This window comes from Syngnathoides biaculeatus, chromosome 9 (genome assembly GCF_019802595.1).
Source record: "Syngnathoides biaculeatus isolate LvHL_M chromosome 9, ASM1980259v1, whole genome shotgun sequence".
Lineage (NCBI taxonomy): Eukaryota > Metazoa > Chordata > Actinopteri > Syngnathiformes > Syngnathidae > Syngnathoides > Syngnathoides biaculeatus.
Genome location: NC_084648.1, coordinates 1,816,932 through 1,831,750, shown reverse-complemented (window position 1 = coordinate 1,831,750; position 14,819 = coordinate 1,816,932). Strand labels below are relative to the sequence as shown.

Below are 14,819 nucleotides of genomic sequence, written 5' to 3'. Positions count from 1 at the left end.
ACGTTGATACAGATGTTAAAAAAATCATGGAAGTTGATACACATGATTTGCCTTCGGTGGCAATTATGTGGTGGGCCGGATATGGCTCCCGGGCCTTGAGTTTGCCACCTATGCTTATGATGGCAGAAGTAATACGTCACGGCTTCCTGCAATTACTGTACAAGCTTTGTAGTAAATTAAACAACCCTGATGGCACACTAGAAGAATTAGTGAGTGAACCAATACAAGATCAGTTTCAGTATTCATATGTTTCGACATTTTTTATTGTAAAATAGGTGCATTAGTTCAAATTTTGGGAAAGATTGCACTCTTCTGCATCCAAAAGAAGTTTTGTATGTAAAAGTTACTCTAAAATACAAAAACCTCATAGTTTACACAAAACTGCAACAGTTTTATTTGCTTTTTTTTTTTTCCACAAAATCACAACATTATTAATTCCTTCCCAAGAAAATACTGCATGACAGCCTGTGCAAAATATGACACTTAGAAAAAGTGACTCCAAGTAATCAAATACTTGATAGAACTCATTCAAAGACATTTAGAGGAAGTAGGTTTTTCCTTGTTTTATCTTGTATGAAAAAAATTGCAGCCTTGTGAGTCCAGGCCAGTTTCAGCCACACGAGTGGACAAGTTAAGTCACAAGCAGCAATAATCAGTCTCATTGTACACACAAATACATATAGTACATAAACTCACTTGCAGACACAAAACACTTCAGGTATATTTATGGACTGTAAAATAAAAAAAGAACTTTAACACGGTTTTCAGAACCTTTGTCCAGTCCAGCTCTTGTGTTTTGTACTTACAAAGTATACAACAATGTGAAAAAAAACTAATTTGTTTACAAAAAAAGATAGAAATATGTACAGGGATATGACCCGAGCACAGTTTTTGTGTACATTATCACAGTGCAATAGAGCCCATTTCACTAACGCGGTGCTCCTTTTGATTCCATAGCTATCGATCGGTGACGCGTCACAGAACAATCCAGGTGCACCTGTCGCTATCAGCCAACACCTGAAGAGATGATCCTACATAGGAGAAGGGGAACCATTTCAGGAATTCAATCATTCTTCAGCATATTTTGTTCAAAACGCCAAGAACCTTTCTACTTTCAAAAATGAGTTTGAAGCAGTAAGGTGGCTTTGCCTAAATAATATGGCTTAAACAATAAAGTGGACAGGCAAACGTCTTACCGTTATGAAGCGTACGTGAGCTGTGCCGCTACAACTGACCTTTATGGAGTCCTTCATTGGTCATGCGATTGATGTAACGCGAGCTGCTTTCAGGAATGAGCCACTTCATCAGTGTGTTCACGCAGGACTTTCTGTAAGAGCTCCACACTCGCCCACTGAGACAAGAGACAAATCGCATACATGACTGCATGCACACAGAGCTACATCTGCAGCTTAAGGTCACAGAACTATATTGCACATCATGTCTATCTTTTTACTTTCAATTAATTATGAGTAAAGGGGGCATTGTGACTTTTTGTTTGGCTTACACCAATCTTGCCAATTTAAAAACAACCAAGTACTGTACTGTAAAGCTTTAGTACAGTGGTACATTGACTTACAGGTTTCATTTGTTCCATGACCAGTACAGTGGACCCTCGCTATTCGCTGGAGATGGCGACTTGGCTGGACCCCGAATAGCGCAAACCCAAAGATAATGGACCTTTCCGACCTGTCAATCACTCGTACAATAATAGCCAATCAGATAGCCGCATTGTCTTAACCCATGGCTTGATCTGCCTCTCTTGTCGTCATGCCCCACAAGCAAAACTGGTTATCTGTCGCGTGTGCTTGGAAAAGTTAATGTTACGAGGAAAACAGTCCGCAGATGCGCTTGGGGAACGTGCAATTCGGATGAAAGATATCCTGCTAGGTTACAAGGGGCCCGCTTGATTCATTTTCCAAAGCCTAAACACAGTTTATGAAGTGTCTACAATGGATTAAGGCTAGCGGAAGAGCGGGCGTACAACTAAGTGTGGACATTATCAACAAACACAAGGCTGTATGTTTGAAGGTAAGTGAGGGAGGAGTATCGTTGACTTTGGTTTCATTATTGTCAGTGCTTTATACATTGCAGGAGCACCACTTTCACTTTGTTAGGGTATCACTGACCTGCTGAATGAAGTGTGTAATGTTTTAGGCAGAAAGGTCGGGTTAGTGATACGTAAATACGCCACGTCATGCAAGACAAATGTCTATTTGTAACACATCGGACTTTTAAGAAGGAGATCTGGGTTAGATTACGAGCCAAGTCAAATGAATACATCCACTCACTTATAAAGACTACAATGATATTTCTCTTGATCTTTCCAAGTAAAAAATACTCACCCTAATTTACATGTGCAGTACGATTCCACTATTTTATCCTGTTGGATTTCAAAGTGAAGTTTGTGAGGTGTCAAACTTTCGCATCGATCGCCAACATTTCACTGTAACTCTGACATTGCGTCCTGCTCTGTCCAAAATCTTAATTCTGTGTACATATCTTTGCGTAAAATAGTTGAGACCTCTCTGTGGAACCCTCCTGGACATGTCTGACGCATTTGGCAAAAAACATATCCCGACATTATCTGGAATATGCGACAGAGAATCCAGTTCAAACCTGTTATGTTCAGTCGCCATTTTGGAAGATTGTGGGGCATGGCAACTGTAGCTAAGGGGGAGGAGCTGAAGATCGCCAGTCGGAAAGGTCCATTCACGACCATTATACATTTTTAAAAACCCAGAATATTTTAACAGAAATATAAACTAGGGACGGGTGAGTACCAATACCGGGTATCGTTATCAGGCTGATATTGGACTTATTTCAATTATTTCTGGTACACGTCTGTGGAAGCCAGAGATATTGTATCAACCGCTGATAACTAAAGCAGAAAAAAACTCAATGAAGTCCTCCTTGCCTGTGGTTTCTGCTACAGTGCTTTGGACTTACACATTCGGCCAATCATCATATGCATTAAAAAAAAAGAAAAAAAAAAAAAAAAAAACATGCACAATTATCTGTAAATCTCAATTTTATGTATAAAACGTATTAGTGCTATCAGTACTCGTTTATTGTTGAGTACTCAAGGGTGAATAATCATACAGCCTAGAAAAACAAAATGGTCTTGAAAAATCTCTAAAACTTGCTTACCTGGTCTGACCCTTGACCTCTGTGAGGTCACCCACGCCCACAGTGCAACACACACCTGTGTTAAGGTCCCAACTGACCTGCAAATTTGAATGGTACGTGTTGGGCCTGAGAAGAGGAAAAACAGCCATGCTTAAAAGAGTGCATATCTTGACTCAACGAGCCACAAAAGACCACGAGCACCTGCAATGTTCCGAGGGCGAGAAGGCCAGCAACAGGAGACCGATGCTGATCATGACGGTGTTGGTCTCTGGACACACCTAACACAGCAAGAAACCATGATCACTTCGACTCAAATGCACACAGAAATTCCCAAACCATCTTTTGTTTGTTCTCACCTCTAAAATGACCACATCATAGTCGCTAAAAGAGCAGAATTGTGCCGCCCATGCGGCATCTCTCCTGATCACCTCATTAATTAGATACTCAAAGTCCAGAGTCAGCTGCTCCACACGTACACTCTGGAAAAGAACACGTGTGCGCATGGACGTCGACACACACACACACAACTCAAAGTGAAAGGACCACGTGTGTACCAAGTGTAACATAACACGTTACATGTAACAATGTTCTCTAATTTAATTCCAAACTTTAAAGTAATCACATTGTGAGAAAATGAATAATTAAATTGCATTACAATGTGAAGCTCCACAAAAAAAAAAAAAAAGAATTGAAACAAACAAAAACTATAAACTTTCATGAAATAAAAACTATATTGAGCTTGGAACATGACATCACAACGAGGAGTGACAAAGCCTATGCAAACACTTCTCTAGTATTAATACTCAAAAGGATAAGAAGGCTGAACTGTTTCAAACCTAATGACAAAATATCCACCTCTGGCTCGATAAAACATTTGGATTGTAATCAGAACCACGTTCACTGCGTCTCAAACTATCAATTTCGTAATCTGTGTGTGTAAAATAGTCACTAGGTACACAGGCTTGCTTGTCCTTGCCCTGAGGGCAGTGTAAATATCCTTTTCGTGGCAAACTATGAGTGTGTCCATGCTGCGGACTATCTTTGTCCGAAACAACCAAATCTTGCTACGTGGCAGTCTTGATTTTTTTTTTTTTTTTTTTACTCTCCTGTTCGTTGTCAAACGAGCACTTTACTCACAAACTGGTGAGCAAAAGCACATGTGATGTTACTTCTGTGGTAAGCAGATGTCTTTGATCAAAATGTTTACCACAAAAGTGCAATAAATGAATATAAAGGTCCTTTTCCCATCTTAACTAATGACAACCGATCAACCTATTCATGTTATTTTTGGCCACTGTCCCTTTGAAGTGAGTTTCTGACACACAAACTGAGGTTGTCAGTGACATGTTTGCATGTGGGGTTGTGACGAGTCTAAAGTCTATTTATGGTCTCCCAAACCCGTGCTTCTGATATACCCAGCGTGTCACTGACCTGTCCGTCGTGTGGCTCGCTGACTAGTTGCAGGCTCCGGCCTTTAAGATCAGTGACCGTGAACGCCAGCTGTACTTTATCGTCTTCGTAACCTTGATGCAAAAAAAATGAGCACGTCAAAGACAAAACATTTAAGGTGTCCAGCTTCACAAGGCAACTGAAAACATATTGCTTGGAACCTTTAGTGTGTACTAACAAGTAACCACCGAGCTTAGAATGCAGCTACATAATATACTTGTCCTTTGTCATTAGCAAACGTCAAATAACCAATGGGCCACAACACAGGTGACAAACTCGAGGCCTGCAGGCCAGATGCGGCCCTACATGTCACATGATGCGCCCCGCAAAAGCTTGCTAGAATTTTTCCCTAACTTCTGTTCAAAAATATTTATTCCGAGAAATGCTAATAATCAAATGCAGGACGATTATGGAACATGATGGATTAGTTAAGGGACAGGAAATGCAGCTGCCTTCTGTTACTGTTGCACTTGTCAGCCATCATGCATTTATGGGGGAACAACATCAACAATGCGGGCCAACATTAAAACAGCATTGACAACCCCGACTTACGAGCTCCAATACAAGGCCTGCTTCATTGAAAATTCAGTTTTTTAAAAGATGATAATGTTTGACTTTAATTGAGGTATAGATTAAACAACATGTTCATTTTAATGGCTGTAGCTGTATCTAACTGTCCTGCATCAAATTATCCGTTCTCTGGGAGTGACAATCAAAACTGAACGGGCAGAATTTCATCCACAAAGTTGTCATACTGGATCTCATTCAATTGTGCAAATGGTCATAATGTTGTGGCAAGTTTGTGTAAATGTTGCTCTTTCACCTGTAACCCCTCCTGTATTCTGTTCTGACGAGCCCGGCTGGAGACAGTAGTGCAGACATGAGTAGTTGACATATCCAGGTTCACTGGGCTCAACCTCTGGAGATGCAGATGGGGCAGGAGGGGATGAAGGTGATGATGAAGAGGACGCAGGAGACGGCGTTTGTTCTGTTGACTGCATTAAATTGTGCCCGGATATCAAGATTTGTGGCAAAAGAGTCTGTGTTTCTTTTTGCAACGTCTTCAGGCATTCCTGGTCCGCCTGTTGAGCGTTTACCAACAACAGCTCTGATGGTTTCTGTTCTCCCTCTTTTTCACCTCCACCTTGGGCCCGTCGGAAGAGGTCGGCTGCAAATTCTCGGGCTCGCATCGCAGCTTGTGATTGGCTGGGAGAAGGGGCCATGGGGGTTAACCTGCTCTGTGTCGGTTGCCTATCAGGAGATCCCTGAGGCAGTGAGGAAGCCGAGGTGGTGGGAGAGGTCGATATGGACGCATGGCGAGACAAAGCTGCTCTCTTTGTGTACAAAATCTGAGATGATGAACCCCACTTGTCTGAAAAAAGAAAGTCAATTACCTGCAGCTAAATATATGTCTGAGTAGGGCATAACACCACAAACAACAATACTAGATAGGGTTAGGTGATTCATTAAAATTTAAATCGGGATCTCAACTCACTACAATTCAAAAGGACTATTTGTCCCCAAACAGGCATTTTTAAAGGGCATGACAGCAGCTTTTTTATAACTATTGTCCGCATCACTGGTCAAACACATCAGCAGAAACACCACATTGGATTTTGGTCGCTCACACAAAATGCCGGCTCGTTGCATTCCTGGATATTGCTCGAACACTCGGGAAGATGGTTTCCCTCTTCATACTTTTCCAAAAGAAAAATGGATTGAACAGGTGCAAAGGAAGAGAGCTTTGTGGGTTCCAAATGACAGGTAGGTGTATACATAGCTACTAAAAAAAATAAAACAAAAAACCGGCGTCATTGTCGCTCGCGGGCGATGTTTTTATCACCGACATCCGAAGGTGGATCGGCCATGATCCCAATATCATCTAAATATGGCTTGAAACAATAGGGTAATATTGCGCCGGTCACTTCACTCTGTTGTGAGTTAATCTATTCTTTGAAAAGAGCTTCCGTGTCAGAAGGGGCGTGTTTGTCTCCCACAGTAGGGGCCACAGTGTGTTTGTTTTCAATGGCGAATGTCTGGGGTGACATCATGGACACGAGATTCAGCCAATATGGATGTCGAATGACACTTCCGCAACCTTGTGCATGGATTACGTCCTCTCTGCTCATATTAATTTTTTCGGATAGACATTGAAGTGAATGATGTTATATGTATTTTTCATTTCAATATCTATTTTATAGGGATGACACTTGACCTTTAAGTGTTTGCTGAGTGGAAGTTTCACCTATGAGCAGATTCAGCCAATCAAATATGTCCAGCAGCTACCACATTATTAAATGAAGACTAAAAGAAGTGCACTATCATCTCACTGAACTGCTTAAAACAAGGGCTAAATAGTTAGAATAGCAGCCAAGATAAAAAAAAAAAAGGGAAACAGGAAAATATAGTTTTAGGCACTTTTCATAGATGAACAGAAAGATGTGCACATTGTGCAACCGTCATTGACTATGCATCATGCAATGCAACTAAGGTTGCATCTTTCTTTGCTCTATGTTTCAATTTCTCTAGAGGAAGAGGCGTAGTTTGTTTACTCCCAAAACTGCCTGCCAGAAGTGGAGCAGTAAAAGGAGGACCACGATTGGTTGCTGTCATGCACATTGCCGCCTTGTGAGAGCTACGAAATATGCAAACAGTTGATGATGGAGATTGACGGGAAATTTATCACAATAATCGCCCAGCCCTACTGTATCCTATCCCAGCTGACATGTGAAATGTGAGAGGCAGGGTCTACCATTAATAGCAGGGATGCATTTAAAACTGTCTTGATTCTGAGATCCCCAGATGAGAAACAAGTATCTTCCAAATGTGAATACAAATCTATGAATGTGATATCAGTCACCGCTACTTTAGTGTAAATGAACATATCGCATGTAACATGGCAGTATGAGCTTAACGCCATCAAAATATTACAACTGAAGCCTCAGTATACACATGTATGTTCAATTTCAATTCACTCAACTCCTTTCAATTAAAAGAAAAAAAAAAAAAAGCAGACATGGTAAAAAAAAAAAAAAAAAAATACCAAAAGCTAGAAGCGTAATTAATGTTTTTTAGTGGTACATGCAGAGACTATCGAACTGATTACACTCAAAAGTCCAATATTTTAACAAACCAACCTTTTCTAATATTTAGGATTAACATGTGTCTGTGAAATAAGTTAAAATTGTCCACCCATTCCTGAGTGCCAGACTTTTTTTTTTTTTTTGCCAAGAGTTCAGGTTATTCAAATTTTTCCCAAAGTCACAAGTAAAGATGTCTGCCGAGCCAGCGCTATTAAACATAAACACGTGGGATTTCACAAGTGGATCTTCTCCAGGCAGGCAACCAAACAGAGGAAAATGGGGGGGGGGGGGGGGTGTTAGCCAAATATGGACAAAGGAGATACAAAACTGGGTCTAATAGAAGTAGCTGTCAGAGGGGCCTTTTCTGGACACAAGTATATCCATCCATCCATTTTCTTTGCTGCTTAACCTCACGAAGGTTGCAGGGAGTGCCGGAACTTATCCCAGCTGGCAACGGGCAGGAGGCAGGGTACACCCTAAACTGATTGCCAGCCAATCGCAGGGCACATGGAGACAAACAGTCGCACTCACTATCACATCTAGGGGCAATTTAGAGTGTCCAATTAATGTTGCATGTTTTTGGGATGTGGGAGGAAACCAGAATGCCTGGAGAAAACCCACGCAGGCACGGGGAGAACATGCAAACTCCACACAGGCGGGTCCGAGATTGAACCCGGGACCTCAGAACTGTGAGGCCGATGCTTTACTAGCTGATCCACCGTGTCGCCCACTAGTATAACAAAGGTGTATTTTGAAATGAAAGTGACACTTTGATACTCAGTCCATGTTAGTGATTCACTCTATTTAGGCCTAAATAGCCAAAATATGGGACCTTTAAATGCTTCCCGATGGTAGCCAGTGGAGTAATGCCAGGGTTTACTGCATTTAAACAAGTCAAGGCACACTAAATGGTATATTTTAGAGATGTAACATTATCTATAAGTCACGGTTTGGTTTTATCATAGCATTATTCTCCTAATACCATAATTATTGCAATATTGTTGGAAAGAGCTATTGGAATAAGACTCACATTAGTGTAAGAATGTTCGTGGTAAAGGTGGGGCAACGAGGAGAAAACTGGGACAACTGAAAAACCTTTTTCTTTCTTCGCAACACGCTCTTGGAGCTTTCTGGTGGGCGCCGCCACCTGCTAGGATGCAGGTATGCGAATAAGAGGTCCACTGGCACGCGCTCTCTCATAACAGCTTTTGGTCACATAGCCCAGTCAGCCAATTAGTAGTTTTAAGTGTCCCATTGGATGAAGTTTCTACAGTAAACAAGGAAGTAGAGTACACTAGCAGCCTGAATAAGAAGTGTGGCTGTGTATAGCTTGCTAAAATTTAATTTTAACCACAAACGCTCAATATTTTATACTAAGAAAAGACAACAATGATGTCGAGGCACTTTTAATTTATCAATATTGTTGGATCCCTAAAATTTTACATTAATTTTGATCAATATTTAATTTCATGCTTATCACTGCCCAATGTTGACACTCATGTAATGGCTCAACTGTCGTCCACTCATGAACACTGGTGGCCCAACCCCACACAGTGCTCAATAGTGAGGTTTTTTTTCTCCTTTGCTATGGGTGCGGCAGGCTTAAGTAGCACATCATACTGTTGTTAGCATTTCTGTCTTTTGAAAATGACTAAATTTTGTGTTATTTTACTGACAGCCTGTTAATGGACATGGTTAGTTGAGATTTATCAGTAAATTTAAATTAATTACCTTTCCTGAGAGAGATAGCGCAAGCCACCAGAGAGTAGCTTGTATTTAACAGGATGACCTGGTCCTTTTTCAGCTGGAAAGCTGGCTGGAAAGTGGGAAAGGGGTACACCACCTGATACCTGCTGTTGAGGACGTAGCCGTGCTCTAGACATTCACCGCTTCCTACAGAGAGCCACGTTACAATTAGGAAACGAGCTCCCGAGCAGAGTGGATTGAATTTGAGTGTGGGTTTACCATTGAGCATGGATGTGGTCGAGCGAAGTGTGGAGCACTCAAGGCAAGGCTGAGGGGGAGGCATTGAAACAATGGTGATGTAGATGTCTCTGTAGTTCTCAGCGCTCATCAAGTTCATTAGGAGAGAGCTGACAGGTTGAGCCACAGAGGCAAACATGATTAGTGTATAATGGTAGAATAATCTAAAGCAGCCGTAGGAGTCTGCTGAGTGAAGCGAATGGGGGCTTACTTAAAACCAAAGATGACAATTTTAGACTGGTCATTTGGCCACCCACACACCGTGAGGTAAAGGTCATTGTAGATTTCTTCGCCTGCAAACAGTCGCACATATTGGACCTAGAATCACAATATATACAATAGAAAAAAGTGTGAGCGGTTTCACTTTTAATTCTAATGTGACAGAAACCTTATGGAACTTCTTCGTTCAGTACTGTGCAAAAGTCTTGAATATCGCATATTTTGGCTATTTAGACCTTCAAAGAGTGAGTGTCAATTGCCTTTCAAAAAAACAACTTGGTTTTGACATACTAGTGTCCACAAAAGGCTCCTATGTACTGTTTGACCCAGGTTTGTATCTCTTTTGTCCATTGTTGGCTAAGACCACTCCCTTTCTTTTGATTGGTTGCCTCAGTGTAGAAGATCCACGTGCGAGAGCGCGTACTTGTTATATTGACAAGTTCTAGCTCAGGAGCGGAGAGGTAAGCGGAGATCTTTAGTGAAGAAGATAACCTTGAGAGATTCAGATGACCTGATTTCAGGCCTTTTGACAGAAAAACGGCTGGCCTGCAGGAATGCGTGGACAATTTTCCCATTTCAAATGTTTACTGAGGCACAACAAAGCCAATAAACAGATTCACAATACTAGAAAAAGTTGGTTTGGTAAAATACACCCCCTTTAAGGGTACCATTAGCTTTGTTTTAATTAGCCTTTTGACAGCAATGTGAATGTATGCATTGCGTACTGCAGGCTACAATTTGTGTTAAATGGAATTTGAATTTGTTGACAGTGACTTTGAGCTTGAAATAATGACGTGGAAGTTCCAAAATGGTAAATGATCTGCATTTATATAGCACTTTATCTACACCATCAAGATTGTGATACATGGATGAGAATGACCAATTTGGAAAAACACTGAAAATGTCTGTCGGTGGGGGGGGGGGTGATTTTCCTATTTTATATTTTTTGCTCCTATTGGAACAGAGTGCACAGCACTTTGCCGGAATGACCACCTTTTGTATGTGTTCGGTTAGACATGTTGATACCGTTTTCAGTCCTATCTGCACGGTTACACTTTTTTCAAGCCATGCCCGTCTGAAACAGTTTTTGATTCCAGCATCCTTCTCAATTGCCCTCGCTCTATCTTCATCCTTTTTTTCTAACACTTTCGCCATCGTAAAACTTTGAACACACCGTCGCTCAGTTGGCACTATCTAAGTCCCACGCGCCATTACTTGGCTAACTAACAAGGTACACTGCGATTTCTGAGAACCGAGAACACATGGACATAGCAATGGTGAAACTCGATTAACCACTAACATGATTGGATCGTTATACTGTTGTACAATCGAGTAATCTGGCGCAAACAAGTTTTAATGTTTATGTCGCAAAATGCAAAATATTTACACTACCGAGCAAGTGAGAACGGCATATGATAGTCGTGCTTGTGCTAGCACTAAGCTGAACTTGCAGCTCGGAGCCCACCACCGAGAGGCAGGCGCACGATACTTTTTCTCAACGGATTTCCGCTTATCTCGAGAATGGTCATTTTGGTCTGAAAAAGTCGGGAATCCACCGATCGGCGGAAAATCCTCATCCCTGATGATATCCACGTACAAGAATTGTTGTACCGGTACCTGTTTCAGCCGACTGTGAAGATTAAACTCCCACCAATAGAGGTGGTACGTATAGAAAGAGAAATCGTCATCTTCTCCACAGTCCCTGGTGTAGGACAGAACGTAGCGGCCACACTTGGTGAAGCCAAGAAAGATATGCCTGCAACCAAACGGGTCATGGATGCATCACCGTACCACTGGCTTGTGTTGATCAACATATTTGTTCAGTGTAAAATAAACGCCACAAATGGCAACGAGGGGGTTAGTAAAATAAACACTTACCCTGCTCTCAAGTACTCCTCACTGACAATGTTCTTTAATGGGACACACACTCGAGGAGGGAGCTTCCTGAACAAGTGCTGAGAGAACTGTCCTGAAAGCTGCAGAATGTATCATGTAAAACGAAAACGGACGTTAGACAGGGTCTTCATTGACCGGGTGAATAGCGACACGATGCAAAGCAATGCGTAAAAGGTCTCCAGCAATACCTTGATGAGGCAAGCAAACGTTAGTTAGTTGGTGTGCTGCCTTTGCAAACAACTTTGCTTTGAACTCTCACAATAAGCAGCTAAAAGCTGAACAGATTTTTCGTCGCCTTGCACTTGAGATACAGTCGAATCTAACCGAATTTAGACGTTCCATTATAAATTGGTAAGGGTACACGTACCACCTAATACCACCAAATATTTGTACAAAACAGCAAAATTGAACCCACAAGTGAAATAAGAAGAACGGTGCTGCTAGCTGGGAATGATTATGTCTTCTGGTGACTCGCGTTCGTTAGCCAGTGAGCTAGGTCGCCGCTCCAAGTTAGCTTCAGACGCTACTGAAAACAAGGAGGCTCGCCTCAGACTTCAAACCTTGGTGTCGTTGCCAGTAAAGTGCTTGGTAAATAAAAGAGCATACCTTCCCCCTAACGAGAAGCTTCACGATATGATCTTTGTGTCTTCCTTGTGTTTTGTGTTTACTATCATTCTTTTCTGATTTCGAGCTGGGCGCCATCTCTGACAGAACTGTTGCCCGTGTTGAGCCCCAGACCCCCCCTGATTGGTCCAAACGGAATCAGTTACTGGGTCGCCTTATTAGGATTCCCACGTAGTTTCTAGGCAGGACGCGCCCAACTGTAGCATGATTGGCTCCTGCGTCGTCGATGACCGTCCCAAACATGGATATTTGTACGAAATAAAAGCAGATTGTCATGGTAAAATCTAGGATTAGGGTTGGTCTTGACATTTTATTTTAACGGCAATACATCTGGCGAATAGAATATGAGGACATTTATTAAAATAATAAATAAAGAAACAATAATAATAATAATAAATAGTGATAATAAATTAATTCTCTGCCCAAAACTTTAATATGTAGTGTGAAATTGCCAAATTTATTGGCAACATTAAGCATTGATATGTATTAATTGCTTCAGTGTTGCATTTGCATCTCTTCTGGTGTGCCACCTGTTGGTCAGTATCAAATACACACATTTATGTTTACGTTATTTTGAATCCGGATACAAACAAAATGCTTATGCAGCCTACAACAATAAAAAAAATGTTTTCACAGGCAGTCAAAAAGAGGTTGGCAATATTGGAAATTAGTTTATGAACATTAAAATCAACAATTTTTCCATACTTAATATTACCAGTTTTGCAGAAGCAGAAGGTTATTCCGTCACCTTCGGTTAAGGACACTGAAGTCGGCCAGAGATTGTATCTGTACAATGTCGATGTCTTCTTCTCGTGCTGCCCTGTGGTCTTGATGCCTCATGGTGTCCCTTATCTCGGTAAGCCGCATCAGCACTTTTTTCTGGAACCCTGAACAACAACAACACACACGATCCAACAACACAAATATGACAAAAAGGTCTAAATATGACTTACAGTATCTATATTCAAAGACATTTTGCCTACTGGCTTCTGACATGGGCCAACTCTCTTTGGAGGAATGCGAGAGGCTCAGGGTTAGTGGTGGATGGCTCGGGGTTGTCACCAGATCAACGGGGAGAAGTTCCTTATGGGTTCTTTGCGGTGACCGTGAACCACAGTGGAACACACTGCCTAAAACAGAATATCATAGTAATCCCTCTCTACTTTGTGAATCACCTATCGCGGATTCAGTGCATTGCGAAATTAAAAATGAAATAAAATTTAAAAAAAAAACCCGCTAGCATACATTCGCACAGTACTGTAGCAGGAAGCGAGTTTTCTTTTCCTAAGACGATCAGGGGAAAACCGCGCCCCCAAGCCATTTGATTGGTCCCTGCAACGCCTTCTTCTTTTCTTGGCTGCTTCTGCCTATTTAGCACGAGTGCACTACACGCGACACCATCGGTCACCGAGGGAAATGCATCCTCGATGGACGCTTAACACCTGCTGACACTGTGAAACAAGGGGAATAGGTACAAGTTGTAGGTAGTATTTCGCGCCATTAGGACACACAGTCATTATTCACAGCAACATCATGCCGCGGTGTTTACACTGCAAGCAGCCAGAAAGTGGGAACACCAATTGTCAACTTTTGGAGGAATGGACTACACTTAATGCTCTCATAATATTAACGTTCAAATAGATACATTTACATTGTGATAGCTAATTAACTGCAAGCACTTTGCTATGCATAAGGCCATTTGCAAAAATGCATGTTTTCTTCAGAAACCAAATATGGTTTCCTTGCAGGATTCAGGGATTATTGTGCCATGATTGAAGTGTGTTAAATAGAAACTATGATTTAATTGTGTTTGATGGGCAGTGGTAGTATAGCACCTTGCATGACAGCAAACACAACTCAAAGTACAGCAGCATTCATGCGTTTAGGGCTGGGATAATCATATCCATTGTTTTGGAATAGCGAGGATAATTAAAATACAAAATTAGGGCAGCACAGGGGAAGAATTTAGCAAATTATGGTAAAAAAGAATAGTCAAAAACAAAAGGGTTCATCTCAATACTTAAGCTACCCTTTTTGGGCAATGAAAAAGGTGAAATGTTTGCTATAAATCTTCACATGGTTTTCACACTGTTTATGATATATTGGCCCAATGCTACACACGCACGCACGCGCACACACACACACACACACACACCACACACCACACACACACACACACACACTCTAGAGCAGTGATGTTTTCGAGCTGTTGATGAACAACAAGACTTTCAACTCCCTCCAAAGATTTTCTCTGTGGTTGAGATCTGGAGACTGGCTAGGCCACTCCAGGACCTTGAAATGCGTCCTCTAAAGCTACTTCATCATTGCCTGGGTGGTGAGTTTGGGATCATTGCCATGGTGAAAGATCTTGCCAGGTTTCATCTTCAATGCCCTTGCTGATGTTGGTGTTTCTTGCTCAAAATCTAACGATACATGGCC

General features: G+C 41.6%; 1 protein-coding gene across 1 annotated transcript; it reads right to left on the bottom strand.

The window, feature by feature from the left end:
• Window positions 1-239: 239 nt before the first annotated feature.
• dcaf15 (DDB1 and CUL4 associated factor 15) lies at window positions 240-12,521 on the bottom strand. Its single transcript, XM_061829205.1, has 13 exons — window positions 12,363-12,521; window positions 11,739-11,836; window positions 11,478-11,616; window positions 9,853-9,959; window positions 9,624-9,751; window positions 9,390-9,551; window positions 5,399-5,947; window positions 4,558-4,649; window positions 3,483-3,605; window positions 3,328-3,404; window positions 3,148-3,252; window positions 1,236-1,351; window positions 240-1,031 (listed from the first exon to the last, which is right to left on the bottom strand). The coding sequence occupies exons 1-13, from the start codon at window positions 12,456-12,458 to the stop codon at window positions 976-978; spliced, it is 1,848 nt and encodes a 615-aa protein (XP_061685189.1). The 5' UTR covers window positions 12,459-12,521; the 3' UTR covers window positions 240-975.
• Window positions 12,522-14,819: the final 2,298 nt, after the last annotated feature.